At 46.8% G+C, this 19,996-nt stretch overlaps 1 protein-coding gene across 1 annotated transcript; it reads right to left on the bottom strand.

The window, feature by feature from the left end:
• Positions 1-4,019: 4,019 nt before the first annotated feature.
• On the bottom strand, positions 4,020-18,525 carry HSF4 (heat shock transcription factor 4; the record flags this gene model as incomplete). The annotated part of the gene is made up of 13 exons (XM_079541239.1): positions 4,020-4,216; positions 5,374-5,461; positions 6,494-6,559; positions 6,840-6,945; positions 7,632-7,856; positions 9,432-9,556; positions 9,851-9,950; positions 10,987-11,051; positions 12,527-12,602; positions 14,063-14,187; positions 15,104-15,231; positions 16,010-16,118; positions 18,403-18,525. 13 exons carry the CDS (start codon positions 18,523-18,525, stop codon positions 4,020-4,022), a joined length of 1,533 nt encoding a protein of 510 aa, XP_079397365.1.
• Between the last annotated feature and the right edge of the window lie 1,471 nt (positions 18,526-19,996).

Below are 19,996 nucleotides of genomic sequence, written 5' to 3'. Positions count from 1 at the left end.
GGAGTGCCTCGTGTTCCCCCTTCCAAAGGTGCTCCTCTCTGGGGCAGCTTTCCAGCTGCACTACCAGTAGAAGTGAGGGCACTTGTGTTTTAAGGTTAAATTCCACTCTGTCATGTCCTTTCCTTTCCATTGCATCCTTCTAGAAATGTTTCTTCTGTAACTTATGGTTTGTTACTTAGTTTCAACCCATATTGCAACACGTTTCTGTCATTTGAGCTAAATAAATAGTCTACTTGTAACCTATCATCAATACATGTCATACTGGGTAGACTTTAATGACAAACCAAGATTTTAAGGGTCAAATATTCATAGACACTGTGATAGTTCACACAAAACCAAATGCAGAAATAATGTCTGAGAATGGAAAATATGATTTTACCTTTTAAGGCAATCTGTGGTGGAACATTACTGACGACTGCCATTTTAATGTTTTTTTTCTCTTGACAAAAAATGAAACAAAAATAGCCAGCCAGTCAGTGGTGGATAAATTGGGTATTAAAAGCAGACTAAAGGAATTCTCTGTTCAGTAGCTTCTCTTTTATTCTACAGTTTTTGTGCCAAAGTGCAGTGGAAGAGCAGCAACTCCTGGAGGGTTTTATTTCCTCACAACCCCCCTCCTTTTATTTTTTACTTTCCTTCTGAAGTAGAGAACAAAATTCAAGGAACTGAGAATCACCAGAGGGTGGTGTATCCTCTGCACACCACAATATCAACAGTAATAATAATAACAATAATTAATAATTTGAAGAAATGGCCAACTCTGGGTCAATTCTGCTGCTATGGTATTCTTGCTCACATTTTCCTAGCATGAAAGTGGTTATTGAACACTGCTAAGTGGCAGGAAGATGGAGGTGGCTTCACCTTCACGAGCTGACATTGTGATAGAATCAACAATTGGTGGCAATGTGAGGAGTAGAGGTGACTTTGTTAAGCCAAGTTTAGCTGAATGTCTTTTTCCCAGACTTCTCAGACGTGATAATTTGTAGTAAATAGAATGGAACAGACCTTGTAGGCATGCTCTCTTCAAGGAAAAGTTACTACGCTTTTGTTGAAAAGCTGTATTTGCAATTAGCAATTAAGGTTTAGGTGCCATCTGGTGGTGAGAATACTGCTGCTAACCACAAAGCACAACCGTGGCCAAAGCCTGAAGGAAGATGATGGCACAGTTACGTTAACTTCGGCCGTTTTCCACTTGTCACCAGTAAAGGCACACTGTGAAAATCCTTGGTCTTCAGGAGGAGCGAGGGGTGAGCAAGTGCCTGCGGAGAGCAGGCCTGACTTAGAGCAGCCTTACAGGAGTCTTCTCTTCACAAAGCTGAATATCAGTTTTAACACAGATGATCACAGTCCATCAGTGGGTCAGCCAGTTCATCATCTCACAAGTGAATGTTAAATTTCAGAATGTTATCGTCACTTACCAGTCCCCTCTGATGGGAAGGGGAAGATGAGTAAGGAGAAAGGGGGAAAATGTGAGTAAATGCCAGCATGAGACTAAATGAGAAAAAAGAAGCATATTTAATTATTGTTTTCTGTAAAACTTTACAAATGTACAGCATAGTGCAAAAAAACCCACCAAACACACGCAGTCTCAGCACGTCATCTTCAAGTAAATTAACAGTGTAAAAAGCCAAGGAACGCCAGCCTGCTTCTTCAGGAGTGGCTCTCAACGCTTTCCTGGACGTTACCCTCTCTCCATCAGGATCCAAGCTCATGTTGACAGTAGAGCAAAAAGCCTAAAGAAAATCCCAGGAACCACTCAGGAGCAGCTGCTCACAGTGCTTACAGTCTGTGTACCGCAGAGAAGTGCTGCAGTGTAAGGTGGGGCCAGGCCCCTCGGCCCCTCGCAGCTCGGGCTGCCCCTCCTTGCAAGTAGTTCTCCTGAGGTGGTTTGTGTTTCAACCACAAATGGACACTGCAGTAAGGCATCCAAGCACGTGTCCAACTTCAGGCATGTGACAGACTTCATAAAAATAAATGAAAGCTGCTCAGAAGTTTGAAGTTATGCACATGCTTAGACACCTTACTGAACCCGTATACATTCAGTGCTAACATGAAGGAATTGAGCATCTGAAGGTTCAAAGACATAAATCCTGAACGAGGATAACATACCCTGTCAGGTGAGGAGAGACAGCACACAGCTTCCCATGAGAAAGGAAGCAACCGGACTGCAGCTCAACAGATCTCCATTGGTTCAAGTGACAAAGAAAAGAGCCAAGTGGGCCTGATCTAGATGAACTCTCTGAGCACAAATCTGCCAAAAAAGAAACATTGTTCATGCTCAAGAACACCATCTAAATACCAGGCCAGTGGGGGCTGCCAGGTTTTTCCCTTAGTCCTGAATAGACAAACAGTGGATGGAATTAATTCAAAAGTTCTCACATCACTCTGCCAAGAGTGCCTCCAGGGTGATGATCGCCCCTCATAGCAGCCAGCTGGCAAAAATGAGCGTCTGAATTGTTCCCATCTGCTCACATGGTGATAAATGGATGGAGCAAAGAGCTGTGACAGGAAAGTCCATTTAAAATACGCACATCTTATTTAGGACATTTTGAGCCTACGTTCATCTGATCAACTGTATATTTAGGTGGATGCTGCTTGGCCATTCTAGACGCTCAGGAATACGATTTAGTACTAAGAATCAACACGGTAGTGAAAGTTGGCAGAGCAGTTCTTCCAATGGAGCTGGCGTGGCTTACACGTCCCTGCCTGAGCCCTTGGAAGGCCTGAGTTAGGTGAATTTCCTGTGTCTGTCCCACTGCTTTTGGGTAGCTTTCTTAAGGAAAAACAACTCAATTAGAGGATACTGTGATAAATAATACGTTCTCATTAGAACTACAGAATAAAAAACAAAGCTCTGCTTTGTTGAGAAACTCAGTTGTCAGAAACCACATGAAAGAGGAAGATTAAATGGGCCTGTAGAAGCTGGTTTCAGATGCACAAAATGCAGAAGAAAAGTCTCTGGGACACGGTGGAGTAACTCTTCTGCGTCTGTTGGACACTGAGGAAGTACCTGAAGCTGAGAGCCCTTCTAAAAAGGGGCTCAAATCAATTAAACCAGTTCATGAGATTTCATACATCAACATACCTACAGGCACATCTCCAGGGGTTACAGAGAAGGTCAAGGCCGAGGAGAAACACCACTGGACTGGACATGAAATATTTCTCCAGCACAAAAACCAAGAATAAAACAGTCCTCTTTGGAAATAAAAAACTGGGTGCAGAAGACTCCATCCTTTATTACAAGAATTAAAGCATGGGGTGCCCTGCCTCTACGTTGCAGAAGATAAACTGGGGGAAAAATAACCAACAACCCTTTCAACTCAGGATGGGATGTTGTGGGGTGTATGATGCCTGCAGCTCCCCTTGGAGCCAAAAGCACCTCCTTGGAGGGATCACTCAAGAAACTATCTTCAGCACACCCTGAGGGAGTTTCATGTTCCTGCTTACTCTGGGAAGACAGGGGAGAGGCACAGACACATCCCATCAAAAACAGAGAATAGATAATAAAAGAGTATTTCTAGAGCACTTGTCTGGCACTTAAAACTAATCTTCTATTGAAACAATGGCATTCAGAAGGGTCATGCATCTCTTTGCTGACCTGCGCTGCCCTATTAACATCCCACAGTTTGTTGCTGCAGACACCACTTGGGATTGCTTTGTTCTGTGAGGTCCCTGATGAACTTCCAAGCTACTTTTCACTTCAATTTTCTTAAAAAGTTTGACACCTGTAAAAGCATTTTGAAGAAAAACAGCTCCCACCACATTCCCGCTCCACGTAGGAACAAGTACCAGAAGCAGCATTTTGTTCTAAGACTATGATCCTGAGAGCCACTGAGCCTATGAAACACTGAGAGCCGGGGACAGGGCGTGCAGTGCAACAGCTACTGACCGTTCCAATCTACTCAAAAAGAAGGGGCATGACAACTCCCTTGTAGGTTTCCGAGTTGCTTTTGTTTTTTTACATTCAAACCTGTGGATGCTTGGGTGTATGGGAGGGAGATGATGCCTTGGAAGTGACATCACTGGTTGTTATCAGTCGAAGAGCTCAGGTTTAAGGGGATATCCCCTCGGACACCCCCGGAGGACAGATAGGAAGCCATGTTTTCAGATGGAATATACAGTGATGAACTTTCATGTAAGCTGATGATGTCGTTTCCAAAGACTGACTGCCGGTCAGTGAGGAATTGCTGGGAGCTTTCAAGGAGGACGTCTTTCCCTAGAAATGCAAACAGACAACAGAAAACTCAGTCCCTGGAAGGCACATTACAGCATTTATGAAAGTAGCATTGAAAAGGGGCAAATTCCTGCTGCACAAGGAGGGGAAGGACCTTGATCAAGGCAAAAAGTGCTTGGAAACATGTGAGTCCAGGGGTTCAGTCAAAAGACCATTAAAATCTGTGGAATTCTTTCCAGGTGGCCTAGGTGGGTCCTGCCTGAATACTGAGATGCCTTACAGGAGTCATTGAGAGGTGAGTAAGAGACTCTTTCAATCTGGAACTGTCTGCTTTCCTTGCTATTGCAATAGGAGACCTCCAGCAATTGCCTTGTTATTCCAGCATCGCACCCCGTGTGGACAAGAAAGGCTTTGCAGACAGGAGATGCACCCCTTGTGTTGTTCAGCCCCAGCCTGCTGAGTAATTCTCTCCAGTGTTTCTGGGCATTAATACCTTCGTTGTTCATGTAAGATGAAGGTGGAGGCTTACAAGCTGAACTTACAAGCTGAACTGAAGGTGGAGGCTGGAAGTCCATGAACTACACATCAAAACCCTGCAGATTGGGATCAGGTGGCAATGGCACCTGAACAAAGCTAACAGAACCTTCTTTCAGATCTAGCCCAGAACAAATACACATGAAAATCATAGTATATCACTATTCCATGGCCAAGAAAACATTTCTGGATTCATACCAAAAGTCAATGACACAATTTTTCAGAATCGCTAAGGGGACTTGGATGTTCAGCTGAACATTCCTCTTGAGGAGTGGTAAAAAAAAAGTCTGGCAGAAAAGAGAGATGCTGCTGTCAGCTATGGGAGCCCTGGAGCAGAAGCCAGAGGAAACATGGGGCCCATGTAGCTCTTTTCACCCCGACAGCTCACTTAGATTGCCACATTGCTCCTAGCTGGTAAGGAACAGGCAGAGAAAACAGAATTAATGCAGATTTGATGTGGACCCAACCAGGAACAGAGGTCATTTGGTTACATTTAATCTCAGTTTATTTCCCATATTTTTGCCTCTTCTCTGTAATAACTCAGTAGTTATTGCTGATGGCAATCATGAAAGTGAAACAACCCTCCGGGTGGCAAATGACTAGTGCTGGGCTCTGCATCATTACAACCCCATCCCCAAGTCTGCAAGAGCTGCCAGTGCTCCTACCTGGGCAGGCATTGCTGAACGATGGGTTGAACACTTTTGAGTTCAGCTCAGTTGCATTCTTCTCCATATCCACTGTGAGCCGCTGCATCTTGATGCAAAAATACAAACTACGATGTACAGTTATACAAAGACAGGGCAGCTCGTTAGAATCAGGCCGCTTCTGAGAATCAGTGCTTACTGATGCTGTGTACCATCCGCCAGCAATGTGTGCTCTGCTCCCCACCCTGCTTCCAAACTCAACTGCTTGTAGAGATGCAATCCCCCACTCGCACTGAAGCTCTCATCACACAAGCAGGCCAGGCTAGAGCTGCTGTGGCTGCACCAAGCAAACCCACCATCCTCTACAGCAAGCAACAAACACAGAAAGTGTTTTTCTTTCCATTTGTTCATTCGTGGTTATCTTTACATAAAACCAGCTTTCAGCTGTCCAGTACTATGCTTCTAGGTGCAACGTGTTGCAGACATTACTCACAGTTTTGGTATGCTCATAGTTTTCTGCAGGACTCAGAAGGATGAGAGTGAGCTGCATCCTTAGGTGCTGCAAAATTCAGTGGATGTGAGGAGTGAAGCACTGAGTACTGCGGCTTCCTCCCAGCAATCCATTTTAAGAGACCTCCCCTTGCTGCAGGACTTGCAAATACTACCTGTCCCTGCAGAGGCCCTCAGGAAATGGGATTACCTACTAAATTCTCAATTAATAAACCTAAACCTACAAAGGCAAGTGATATCATGAAGGAGGTTTAGAGACTTCTGGCACTTCATTAGAAAGAGATTGCACTTTGCATGTCTGTAGACATGGCAGAAACACTCAATCTTTATTCCACCCGACTGGCAGGGAGAATCCACCTCTGGTCATGGAGGGCAGAAAAATAGTTGGGAACCTCACATCTCCTTCACTTTTTATTTAATCACCATATTCACTTTAGGAACATCTGCGTCAACATCAATTCCCAACAAATAACACCAAACTGGATTTCTCCTCATTTCTTCCATGTGTGTGCATTACCACACTCTCTGTTCTGGCTACACCATAGCATTTCCTTAGCTAGGTCCGAGCTCTGCTTACAGGAAATTCTGCTGCATGTTTACATTGGTGTTATCTCAGAAACCCATCTCTTACCGGGGACAGACCGGCTTCCATTTCAGCCAAATTGCACTCACTCATTGGTAAGTTGGGATTGAAGACCTGTTTGGAAAAACACACCACGATGGAACTCACATCAATTTTGCAGAAATTGAACAAGTGGGGAAAGGAGCTGTGATCTGGGGTACAGTTCTATGATTCATTCTCACTCAGTTGCACCGACAGAGGAAAGTGTGTCAGTAACAGGAAAACACCTCCTAACAAGATGAGGAAACAGAAACGAGCAGAGCCAGTGGCAGAGGGCGACTTGAGAACAAGCACCACAGTCCACCCATCCCACAGCCCCACCAGGGCCCTCCCTACTGCCCAGGGCTGCACTCACATCCAGGAGGCCTGCAGACTCCAGGCCGTACTGCTGGCTCCTCAGCAGCAGCTGCAGCCCCTCCAGGCTCCAGTCGGGGCCCTCCAGTGGGTCTGAAATATCTGTTCTGAGGAAAGATGAGGGAAAACATTGCCATAGATAAGGCTTGCATGGATAAAAAGCAGAGCTAAGCAACCTTCATATCTTTGAATGGAGTTCAGTACAGCCAGCAATCAGTCATGAGTAGTGTTCCCCAGGGGTCGGTGCTGGGGCTGGCCCTGTTCAATATCTTTATTGATGAACTGGACGAAGGGATGGAGTGCACCCTTGGTAGGTTTGCAGATGACATCAAGTCATCTGAATTGGTTGAGCCAACTGGATGAGGTTCAACAAGACCAAGTGGTGGGTTCTGCATTTTGGATACAACATCCCCATGCGTTGCTACAGGCTGGGGGCAGAGCAGCTGGAAAGCTGCACAGAGGGAAAGGATCTGGGGGTGTGAGCTGGCAGCCAGCTGAATGGAGCCATGGGACATGGCTAATGGGCATGGTGGGAGTTGGCTGGTGTTGGACTTGGGGATCTCAGAGGTCCAAGAGCCCACTGTCACCCTCAATTCATATGATTTCAGCATTAATCCCAGAAATATACCCCAACAGAGCATGAAGGGGACAGGCACTTGACAGCCAGCAAGTGAGAGAACTCTCCTGGATGCAGGACAGAGCTCACCAGCTGCACAGGATGATTAAAGTCAGCCTCCCTTTCCCCCAATAATGGGAAGATCTGTGAAACACACGGGGCTACAGCTCTCCTCACCTGTCCAGCAGTGCCCTCCTTCCTCTCCTCTCAGGGGGCTGTGAGGTTCCTGGGGGGGCCACCCCACAGCTCCCTTTGCCCTCAAGGACAGACTGCACCATGGCAACTGGAAGCACAGGGGGCTCGGGGCAGGCCCGGCAGCTGGACAGCGGGACTTCAGGCTCAGTGGTGGCCTTCACCCCGGGGCTGGCTGGCTCCTCCTTGATCAGCATGAGGCACTTCTCCCTGCGGCAGAGACAACACTTAGCTCCACACACACTGCTCCAGGTCACTGGGAAGGGCAGCAGGAGCTGCTAATATCTGGGAAGTGCTATACAGTAAAGGGTCCTTCTACACAGAAGGGCTGTAAAGAGGCTGGAATTAGCTGCCCAGGGTGGTGATGGAGTCACTGTTCCTGGAGGTGTTCAAGAAATGTTGAGATGTTGTACTGAGGGACATGGTTTAGTGAGAAATATTGCTGGGAGGTGGAAGGTTGGACTGGATGATCTTGAAGGTTTTTTCCAGCCTTGCTGATTCTATGATTCTGTGATTCTATGATTAGAAACATGCTCAGTTGGAATGTCTTCAGTCACTGCATCAGTCGTGGTTATAATGAATTTACCCCAGTAGATTGTCTTGCAAATACAGAAAACACACTTTCACACATTCATCACTCTTCAGATGAGTATTGGACTCGATACAGGTAAGCAGGCACTAGCTAGAGAGGGATTACAGATAAGGGGAAGTCTCCACTCTGAAAACAGCAATGGGATCGGTGAGACCTCCCCATCTGGAGCCAGCGTTGGACCAGTGAGCTACCCAGAAATCTCAGTGACACAGGTGGCCAGTCAGGATTTGGAGCAGAAGCTATTGGGGTCAGACAGCCCCAGTCAGACGGTCATCTGTTTGGAAGCAGAGGTTTGTTTTTTTTGCAGTGGGAGCACTCCATGCTATTCCTACCACACATATGACACTGGAGGCTCAAACATTACAACCTCCCACATCAAAACTTATTCTGTGCCACTGGCAGAAAACTATCCAGCTCCCTGGGAAGCTGCGCAGCTGCAGCCAATGGCACATGGACCAACAGGCACAGGGGATGTGAAGCTGCACCAGACTGTATTATTTTACATCCCACCAGCTCCATTGCGAGACAGTGCAAGAACAAGGTCCCACCTATGGGATGGTATATGACACTACACAGCCTTCCCTTGCATTTGTTTTTAGATCACCTTTTCTTCTTGTGGTGGAAGCTCACATTGCTGCTGCAGCAGCATCACACTCCTGAGGAGCTGCACAGACACAGTGCGGCTCAGAGGCCGCCAGATGGCACTCAGAAATTAGCTGAGATCCTTCTGCTTCAGAAAGGCCTTTCAGCACACAGTTTTTTACCTGGAGCTGGTTAAATGCTTCTAGCTACTTTAATGGTGATGTTCTCAGTTATTGGGTGGATTTACAGGCAGTTCCTAGGATCAGTTTCTTGCCTATAAGCCTGAGAAACTGTTTCCACGAGTCACCAATCTGCATAGTTTCCACTGACATCGTTGTGTAGCTGTTCTGATACCAGCCCCAAATACACTGCACGTCTGTGGCAGGAAGAGATAAGCACTAAAATGCCCCTGCATTCAATTCCTAAGTCGCTGGGACATCTTCTCAGAAAAGATGTCAAACGTCGGAAGTCATGATGCAACCCTTCTGTTCTCATTAGCAGAAAGATGTACAGTTTGATTCAGTTTCTTCCTTGTCAAAGCTAAGAGGAAACTTTCTCAACAAGCCCCAGTATGCCCCATTCTCTTTGGTTTTACACACAAATACGTTTACCTGTCATTATCAGGAGGGGACTGCATATTTATTACGCTGGATGGTGATGCTTCAGTAACATCAGATATGATGGGTCCTGCAGCCATCGCAGGGCTGTGCAGACAGGAGGCGGGTTCTGTCGATGGCTAAGGGGAAAGCAAAAGGAAAACAGATTTCTCTTGCTGAGGCAGTAAAGAGCAGAAGTAAGTCAGCTGGTTCTCCATGGGCCCAAGAAGGGGAAAGGCAGCTTGCTGGTTTCGTCCAGCTCCATCTTCCAGAACTCCTGCCCAAGCAAGGACCTAAAGAATGCCACTCTGTTTTGTAAACCTCTTCTCTTCTTCACTGCCACACTCTTGCCAAGCTCTTACTCTAGCAAACCATACTATTGCTTCAGACATTCCTCCCTGCATGGCCAAAGAAACCCCCCGAAGTACACCCACCGACTGTATGAAATAGGCATCATGGAGGGCGTCTGCAGACAAATGCCGGCTGAACTTGGACACCTGTGGAGCTGATAACCCACTGTCAAGCATCAGAGGCCTGGAAGAGAAACAAGAGGTTTGTTGTCCCAGTATGTACCAACCAAGCCATTCCCTGGCTGCTCATACAAGCAACAGCCTTCAGCCAAGGGTTGGTTTCTTGGCTGCTCTTTATTTCCTCAGCTATAGTGTATGCCTCTGTTCAGTGCTACAGAGCAGGAAGGGGAGCAGAGGATATCACCATTAAAAAGGGCCTTTAGCAGCCATGCAGAGAAAAGAAGGTCTGGGTCTTACAGATCTTACTTGAAAGAGGAGAGTGAAATGTACAGAGCACAACTTCTTTCCCACATAAGGAAGAAATGATAGCAATACCTGTCCCTACAGTCAGAGCTGGCTGCAGAGAATGCAAACCTGAAGTTTTGGACCCCTGTCTGCACAAATAATTTTGAAATGATTTACAAGCTTTCTGTAACTTGCAGTGAGGAAAGCCTTATGCCTCAGCAACATTATACATTTTTCCATTCTGGACTTCTGCTCTGCAGCCTTATGCACAGGTATTCACAATGCTACCAGCATGTACATTGCACTGGGGCGCCTTGGAGACAGACCTTAGTGTTTCCAAGGAAGCAGAAGCACAGCGCTGTGCAAACTGCAGCCGGCTTGTATCAGTGCTATCCCTCTTTGTAAAGAGGCCAACACATTTGCTGTGCCAATCATCCTGTGCTCTTCTGCCCCTTTCAGCACAGTTTCACTAATGTTTTTTTTCTTTTTCACAGCAGAGGTCTATGACAACTGCCCAGCCCTGCTTCCATTTCCAGTGGGAAATTGGTTGCCGATACGACCAGCACGGAGGCCCTGCCCTTTCTTCTTCCACCAGTGACTGTTCCCATCTTTCCCAAATAGAGGTCATAAGCTGACACAGTGCTTCTCTACAGGCCGCTGAATGGGGCATGTCAGCAGGTCTGACTCGGCAGTTCATCCCATTCATTCCCCATCACCATGGTGCCCGGTCCGGTGACCGCCCGCCTGCGCGAGCTGAGCTTGTGCTTTTAGCGAGGGGGCAGCATTATGTGCACGCCCCACACCAGGGTACTTACAGCTTCCTCTTTATCCCAGCGCTGCCAGGGCTTGATTGGAGTTGGCCAAACAGAAACTGAATCAGCTGTCAGGAGAGATCACAGTCCGGTGTTAATCAGCAGTGATTCAGCACTCCTCACTCCCACCTCACACATCCCTCCCTCCTGACATCACTCCAAATCCAGGAGCAGCCATGAAATATGGGAGCCAAATTGCAGGAGGAAGCCTGAAACAGGACTCTGGGACATTAATCCACTGTGCACGAAGGCAGCAGGTTGCATGTGCTCAGAGCTCTCATGCCAATGCATGCAGAACTCATGGAGCCCGATCCAGTAGGGCACCATGCATGTGGAGGTACGCAAGCAAACAATGGATCGGGCTGCCCAGATTTGGGGGGGAGTCATCATCCGCAGAGGTGGTCAAGAACCATGGAGATATGGCAGTGAGGAACATGGGCAGGGGACAATACTGGTGCAAGGTGGACGGTTGGACTAGATGATCTTAGAGGTCTTTTCCAACCTTCATGACTGTGCAATTCCTAGGCCTGGAGTGAGACTTGGCTCCTTCAAAGCCCTCCATGAAATCTAATAAGGTCTTTGCAAGGGAAAGAAGAAACCTCCCATAGGACATCCTGGACCCTGGAGGGAGGTCTCTGCCCTTTTGGTTGAGCGTTTCAGCCCTGTGAAGTTCAGTGCTGATAGAACTGACAACAAGTACGATGCAGGATGGCTTTGGAGAGGAATCACTTAGCAACGTTTTCCCAGGTCAGCTCAAGCTAAAGCTCTGCTTTGACCTCCTAACAAAGAGAGCATTATTACGATATACCACAGCTGCCTCTTACTCACTCCTAAATGTAACAAAACAGAGTTGCATAAATGCCTCTACAACAAGCAGAGTGGCTGGTCTGGCCTCAGAGCTGGAGGAAGGCTGGACAGCCTCGTGCATTTCCATTTAGTCTTATGACTGATGCCACGTGAGGGTCAGAATGTGGCTCTGGGGGCACTGAGAAACGTGACATGCACAGTCACGTCAGCACCGTATTGGAACCACTGGAGAGCAAATCACACTAGAGTTTAAGGGAGATAGCTCCTCTAAATTGTCAAAATATTGAAGGTGGCCACTGAGGAAAGGGCTAGCCAGTTCTGCTGCTGCAGTGCTAGCAGCGTGGGGAGGAAAGGCTTGGGAAGTCTGAAGGCATCGAGACTAGCAGAACAAGAATGGTATTGCATAGAGCAGTCAGTGCCAAGACCACCAGAACAAAGACGGTATCACACAGGGCAGGCAGTGAGGGCTGTGCTCTCCTGCTCAAGACCTGAATGGAATAGTGACTTCTAACATCACAGCATGGCCTGGCAGTGAAATGAAAATCATAGAGCAAAAGTTGCTCCATGCATTGTTGGTGACCATTGCCCACGGGACACGTAGGAACATCATGCAATTAGAAAGATAGGAAAACACAGACACTGTGGTATCAGTGTGGAGAAGATGATGGGACAAGAAAAATCAGAGGAGGACACGCACTGTGCCGTCCACGTGAGTTGTGGTTTGTATGATCACTACCTTGTTGATCACCTTCTGTTGCTGCGAGTGGTTCTGCCGCAGAGAAACAACCTCCCTCCAAAGGACTTCGTTCTGCCTGAAAATAAAACAGAAACATCCCAACAGTCCACGGTGCTGCCACAATGCGCAGCACTCAGCTCAGCAAAGTCTCACTTTGGGTCACTGCAGATTTGGGTACTTGCAGATGTCCCAGCCACAGCCACAATTCTTTTCTTTGTTTTTCCTCAATTTTAGAACTACAGACCAAAATTTGGAGGAGAAGCAAGTAAAGAGAAGCCACCACATGTATGGGAGGATAGTAGGAGGGCATGTTTTTTGGGTTCCTTTGTGAAATTTCTGGGCCAAACTCTGAATCCCTGCCAGTTCTGTGCTGCAAATGGCTTCACCAGCGAATTTATCTCAAGTGTATGAATGCAAGAAAAACTGTCAGGCCAGCAAAACCTATCATATAGGTACAATTTATAAATACTTTCGTTATACATCCTTTGGGTGGTAATAGTCTTCCTAATGTGGACTGATGCTATAGCTGGGAAGATAAGGTCTGTGGCTTGAAATAGCAAAGCAGCTACCCCTATATAGTAGCTTATATAGCAGGAATCCCTGGCAGAATTCCTTAAAAATTAAGTAAGAAACAAGCCTAGAGGAAAACTTCTTTTAATTTCTACTGTACCTGGATTTCATATCGTGATTTCACACACATGCTAAGCGTGGGAAGCATTATAAATTGAGTAAGGATTAAAGGCTGAGCTATCGCATTCAGGTGGCTGGGAGGTCAGGCGACCACATGGAAGAAGTGCAGCATACACCTTTCTTGCTCCCACACAACAAAGAGAGGGGCCCAGAGATGTAAATGCTTCAGCTGCTTTTGTGTCCTTACATTCTTTTGGCTGGTCATATGTACTGGATGTGGATGATAACAGTGGTAGAGTTCTGACTTTAAATAGTTGGATGTAGTACCACTGCATTTCTGCCAAAGACCCTCCTAGGTTTGACACTGTGTCACATATCTCTCTCTGCCTTCACTTCTATCTGGAGGAAACACAGTTGTGTCAGTCTCCAAGACTCTTCCTTCCTGTGTGGCTTCCTCTGTGCTTATCTCATCTGTGAAGGGAAAATATGGATGAAGAGATAATGTCTACCTATCATAGAAGACAGAGAGGCTAACAATTAGGTTGTGTGCTGTAGCTCACTGGGAGCTCTGCACAGAAATCCACAAATTATCATCTCAGCAGATCCAATCTCTCCGACCAAACCAGAGGTCAGCTGTTCAGATGCAGCAGGTCCTCGTGCAGCACTCTGAAGGTAACACTCCTGCATTAGCATTTGCTCTGTTCATACTTACTGCTAACAAGATGCATAAATAACACCAACTCATTTCTTCAAAGTTAGGGTATTTAAGCAAAGAGAAGATTTTTAGCTCAGTATGTGCTCCCCTGGAGGCAGCTGTGCTAGGTTCCTCCTTTCAAGCATTCCCCAAGACCATTTCTCAAGAAGCAAATGCCTGCAAAGAAGCAGCCCAAGTAGGGTTCAACTCACTGCTTCATGTCCTGCATTTGGCACTCCATGTTCTCCTGCTGACTTCTCAGGATCTGTACCTCATACAGCAACCTGCTGAGGTCCTCCTGGCGCATCTTGGTCTCCTCGCTTTTTACTACTGACACCTAAGGAAGAAAAAGGAAGAAGTGGGCTTCACTAGCACTAGAAGGGCTGTGGGCAGATTGAGCAATGGCTGTGGCTCAGGGGCAGGACTCCCAGAGCCAGATTGGTATGCTGGCATACACAGGGAGGCAACGTGTTCACAAGAGTCTGGGTATTACTGCAAGGGCCAGTGAGATAAAATGCAGCAAAGAGCAGGAAAAGTGCTTCCATACAGAGGGCAGTTGGCAGTAGGATATTGTACGATATTGTCCACTAGGGATGCATTTCAAATCAATTTGGAAAAAAAGGCACTTTGAGGAACAGGAACATGCTGAACTAGGTCATTTGATTAATTGTTTCAATTTTGTGTAACTGTAACTGTTTTGAACTGACATATTACACTTGGATTTCCAGGATGTTTTTGTTGTAGTTGCTTTCTGAAGTCAATAGGTTACTTTCTTGAAGTCAATTAGCCCTTCTTGGAGGCTAATAACAAGTTAGAAGACAATAGACAGGTGGCAGGAGTAGGTTATTGCCTCTAAAGCAACAGGAGGGGAGTGCTGGGGATCCAGGAAGAGATGTGTCATACTGATCTAGAAAAAGACGATGTTCAAAATGCCCGAACGGTCAGAAGCAAGCCTGGCTGCACAGCACAGAGATCTGTGGCACTGGGCAACAGAGCAAAACAAACCAACAGCTGGTGACAGCCAAGCCCTGCGCTCACAGGACCCTTGTCACAGCTGAATGTACAACCCAGGCTGGAAACCACACTGCAAGGTGAAGTTTGAGTTACGCCAAGCAGCCCACAGCATGCCAGGCTGCGTTTCAGAAAAAAACAAATCTGCCTTTGGAGAACTGTCAAGAGAGGAAAGCAGCTGTGGCAGAATGCACGCAACGAACACGTCTCAATCACAGAGCCCCCAGCCCAGTGCCCCTCACCTTCCTCTTGATGTGCTCCAGGAGGTGCTCATGGCCCTGCAGGAAGCAGAGGTGCTGGAACTCAGTGTCGTCCCGCTCGGGCTTGACCAGCCCCCCCTGCTCAATGTTCACCACCTTTCTGAAGCCATCTGCGTGGAACGGGTGGGGGTGAAGAGTCAGTGGGCCCATGCTCTCCTTCCGGCCTCCACCAGAAGTGAGGGAAATCTACATTGGATACCTCTTTGAAGTTCTGCAAGGGTTTCTACATCACACTACCCCCCCTCAAGACTGGCATCGTATTCACAACAGTATGCTTAAATTGCAAAGGGAAAACTTTACTGAGGAGCTTATGGAGTAGTGACTGAAAGAAAGTAGCACTTCAGAAAACTATCAGAGAAGATGCATATTTCATACAAACATGGTCTAGGTGTTGCTAACAGCTACGTGCAAACCTCTGCTGAGCGGTGAATGTGTCCAGTTAGCATGGCTTGCTGGGTGAAATGCTGTCTGACCTTAGCTGAGCAATATGGCTGTGAAAACAGACAAGCTGGGGGCACACTACGCTCAAAGGAAGCTGTTTTTGAGGGAGCTTTCATGGTACTGAGCTGCCAGAAAAATCCCCACATGGCAATTAAACCAATCAAGGAAAGCGGAGAACCTGGTAGCTGAAATTTCTTAGCCACAGCTTATCTAACAGAAATGTCATGCTAGCATCTATGGAAGAATCTATAGATCTTCTACACAAGAATTTCACTTTCCTGGGGTCTAAGAGGAATGTCCTCTTTGGCAAAATCAACGATGTCACAGTGACGTGCATACGTGGGCTCCCAACGTCTCTATCTACAATTCCCTTCTATGCTTCCCATCCCAGCCTTGCTTTCTCTCGCTCTCCCCATATCCCATGAGACCCACGCGGGTTGAACTTACACATGTTCAGCTGCCGGACGAAACTGGCCATGTTGTTGTGTTTGAAATACTTGGGCAGCACCTCTTTGGCAAAACGTCCTTGGTCAAACACATGGAAGCTGGTGCCATTCTGCAAAGGCAATAAGGACAGAGGCAGTCAGAAGACTGGAGGAGGAGGCCAGGAGGAGGTGGTTCCCTTGGGTCCTACAGCAGGACGAGTTCTTCTCTGTCACCTTGAAGCTGCAAAGAGTGACAACAACTTTCAGTGAATGATGTTCCCCTTTCAGTTCTGGCACAGACGCATTTTTGATCCTTTTTGACTGCTTTTTCAGAGCCTCAGGTGTGAGAAAAAATCTTTTACATCCCAAGTGCTCATAGCTCAGAATTGGTGCCCTTTCTTGTGTGCACCTCACAGAAACACTCTGGTGTCCAGAGAAGGTCTTGGAAAGTGGAAATTACCATTACAGTCAATGAAGGTGCTGACACAGGTCTGTCTGTGAACCATCTGCTCCCGAGCACAGCAGCCCTGGAGGGAGCAGTGCCTGGAGACATGGCACAAGAACACAGCAAAGCGTGAAATCCTTGGGGGTACCGCTCTGATGCAGATGCTCTACACGCCTTCTCTGGGTTATTTTTGAAAGCACACAGTCACAAGGGCAGCCACAAATGTGGCTGAATATGGCAAAAGGTTTTAGCAGTTATGCTTTAACAGCTCAGGCTAGCAATATGCATTTTAACTTGATAAAAGTGCTGCTTCTGAGGATGCATCACTAGGATTTGAGACTGCAGCCCACGTGCCTTCCCTTGCTGGCCTCCTGCCTGGTGGACACACTGCGCTGCAGCTGCCCTGAAGTGTTCTGCAAACATAAATCCACATCACCTTCTTAAGGGACAGAAGAACTGGCAATGCATTCTCACCTGGTCTCGCCATGCACCCACCACCCACCACACACACCACTGGCACACGGTGCCAATTCCCACCGTGTTCAGGCCCTTCTGCCTGCTCTAGCAATTAACCCTGCATGCTCACAACGCACAACCTTGCTTCTTGCCTCAACAGTGCCCTCTGACCAGGGTCCTCACTGATTGTTGCCGCACAGAGCAGAAACAAAACTCACCGAGTGCTCAGGAGATTCACTAACAATCTGCCCATCAGTCTTGGCAGATGGTTGTCCCAACTGGTTCTGACAGACCCACAGGGCAGAGACCCTCTGCTATGTGACAGTTTATTCTGTCCATACGGGTCCTATTTATCAACAGCTCTGATTACATCCAGAAATCTTAGCAAAGCTCTAACAGCACTGACAAGGAAAAGGATGCAACGTGGAAATCTTAGCAAAGCTCTAACAGCACTGACAAGGAAAAGGATGCAACGTGGAAATCTCAGACAACTGCAGATGATCTTAGAGATCTTTTCCAATCTTAAATTGATTCTATGCTTCTCTGATCTAGAAGCCTTACCCAAGAAGACTGCTGTCTGGCTGCAGGAAAGCAGAGCATGTGATGGAAGGTCCAAAATAACAGCTGACCTGAAACCGACATCAGGAATACTGCACATGTAACACAGAGGGGACTGCTTATACATACTAATATTTAGTTCAAAAGTCCTTATTTAAAACACAGTGGTTCCAAGTGGTCATGTACTGCCAACTTCAGAAAGCCCTGAATAACAACACAACTTAAATTCCATCTCAGGTTTTGAATGAAAGCTGCACTGGACACAAACACATGGCAAAAATACTGCTTCAGGCTTTTCTCCCCCCCCTTTGAATTTGCTTTTGTAACAGATGCCTTTTTTCAGAGGCCATGCTCATGCACACTACTGATCTGATAGCTCCCTGCTGGAGACAAATCACAGCACCATTTGCAGCAAGCCTTACTCAGGTCAAAAGCACAATGCGGTTTCAAAACACTTTATGAGAGGGACAGATTAATCATTTTTATCCACTGATTGCACTTAAGTAAATTAAAGCTAAAGATGAGATAAATAAGAGCTAAGATAAATAAGAAGCCAAACCAAAGCAATCTATCACTAGAGGAGTGGTACAGACAAATACACACATCACCACAGCCATCACATGAACTAGCTGAAAAGGTGAGTGAAGTTCTTCCAAAACACTGGGCAATTTAAAGTGCCAATCTGAGACCCGTTTGTGTTTCAGCTTGTGGTCCAAGGGCTCCTTATGGCAGCCTGCTGCCTGCTACCATGGCACAGGCTGCTAAGAGATGCTTGTGAAATCAACCAGTCATCACTGAAGTCCTTTAATATCTTTGCACCTTTTCCAGAAAACTTTGGGGAACTGAAGCAAGATGAAAAACTTTTCTCTCCTAAAAAGTCTGGATTTTTTAAAGGCTTCTGTTTTAAGACACCCCTTACAGCACTCGAAGTGAAACCCAGCATTGGCTGCACGTACCGTACTCCAGCAGATGAGGTGGTTTGTTTCAGGATCTTCCACCAGCGTCCAGAGCTTGGTTAGGAAGGCTGGCACATTGCTGGAGTAGCCATCCATCACCAGGGAGCCGGGTGAATCCTGCATAGCTTTCCAGTGTCCCGGCTACACCAACCCCATCGCTGTCAGTGTGCCAGCCTCCCTGCACGTGCGTGTGTCTGACAGAGAATGAACCACTGAATTTTATCCCGGGCCAGTAGAAAGTAGGCTCCTGGGAGTCACATCAGCAGTGCCGCTCTCCCTCGTAAAAACTCAGCACAATGCAATGGCATCACCAGCCCCAGAGAACAATACACAGAATGAAAATGCACCGCAGCCGATCTCGCAGAGCTGTGAATAAATACGCAGCGTCATGCAGAGGGAACACGTGCTGTGCACCTTGCACCGGGAGGTCAGCAAGGCTGCAGGCTGAATCCACCCGCTGGGAGCCTGCGGGACACCCCGGCGCTGCCACCGCCTCTGTCTGAGCGCTCACGTAGTTTTATTTTGGAATTCTCTTGCCCCACAGCTGGCCGGTGAAGGTGAGCACAGCCTGGCCAAGAGCTCAGAGCTGCACGTCTTCATCAAGGGTTTGAAAAGGCAGAACTGTAAGTTGGCTTGGCTATGGGTTTCATCCGCCAGAAGAGCTGGTCTGGCTCTTGGCTGACAAAAGTGGCGGATGAAAACAGCTACATGTGTAACTGCGAGAAAACATGCTTTATTGTTATCACTCAAAATCCTTTAGATTGCTCTAAATATTTGCTTGCAAAGGGAGCTTTATGCCAGGACCATTTAAAATCCGAATCTACTCTTCAAATCACAGCTCATCAGAATCCTTGGCACAACCACACAACATGCTCATCCTAACTCAAAGGCAGATACCTTTGCCATTTGCTGCTGACTGAGACAGGAAAAACTGTAAACACTGTTGATTCTCCTAAGAAACATTAACAATGCAGTGAAAGCATAGGTCTTTGCCAAAGGCATTCAAATACCTGAAAATGTGCATTTCTGAGAAAGAAAGGACAGAGGAGGATACTTGCAGGCTATGTGTCCTTCTTCTGACCTTACCAGTGCTCTTTCTTAAGTGCTTTTCATCCTGCTTACATTTTCTAACATAACTCAGCTCCTGTTTAAACCTTTACAAAGTGGAGGTTACCTGATAGCTGGATACCAGGAGAGCTCATCATCACAGAAATTGCCAGAAGAGAAATATCAAGTTTGGAGGGCATTTTCCATCAGATGACCACTGCCTGTCACTATAGGTGAACCCATGTGGCTAAGGACCCCAACAGACACAGAACACCTGCACTGAAGCTGTCACTTCCTTAAGTGTCTGCCTAAATAGTTGCTGGGTGCCTGACACGGTGTGCTTGACTTTGAGATATGCTTAAAACATAACATAAAAATTAAATTTCAGTGTGATTTCCTGTAAAACTTCACAAAGGGTGAACACGGCATTCCCACTATTGCTAAATAGAGAACACAAAGAAGAGAAAAGACTTGTCCTCCCCATTCCATTAAAAAAAAAATTAGAAATAGGTAATTCAATTTCTTTGTATGGCCATTGACCAACCAC

Source organism: Tetrao urogallus (genome assembly GCF_951394365.1).
Source record: "Tetrao urogallus genome assembly, chromosome: 12".
Taxonomy (NCBI): domain Eukaryota; kingdom Metazoa; phylum Chordata; class Aves; order Galliformes; family Phasianidae; genus Tetrao; species Tetrao urogallus.
Note: the sequence above shows the minus strand (reverse complement) of the source record. Positions and strands in the feature narration are given on the sequence as shown.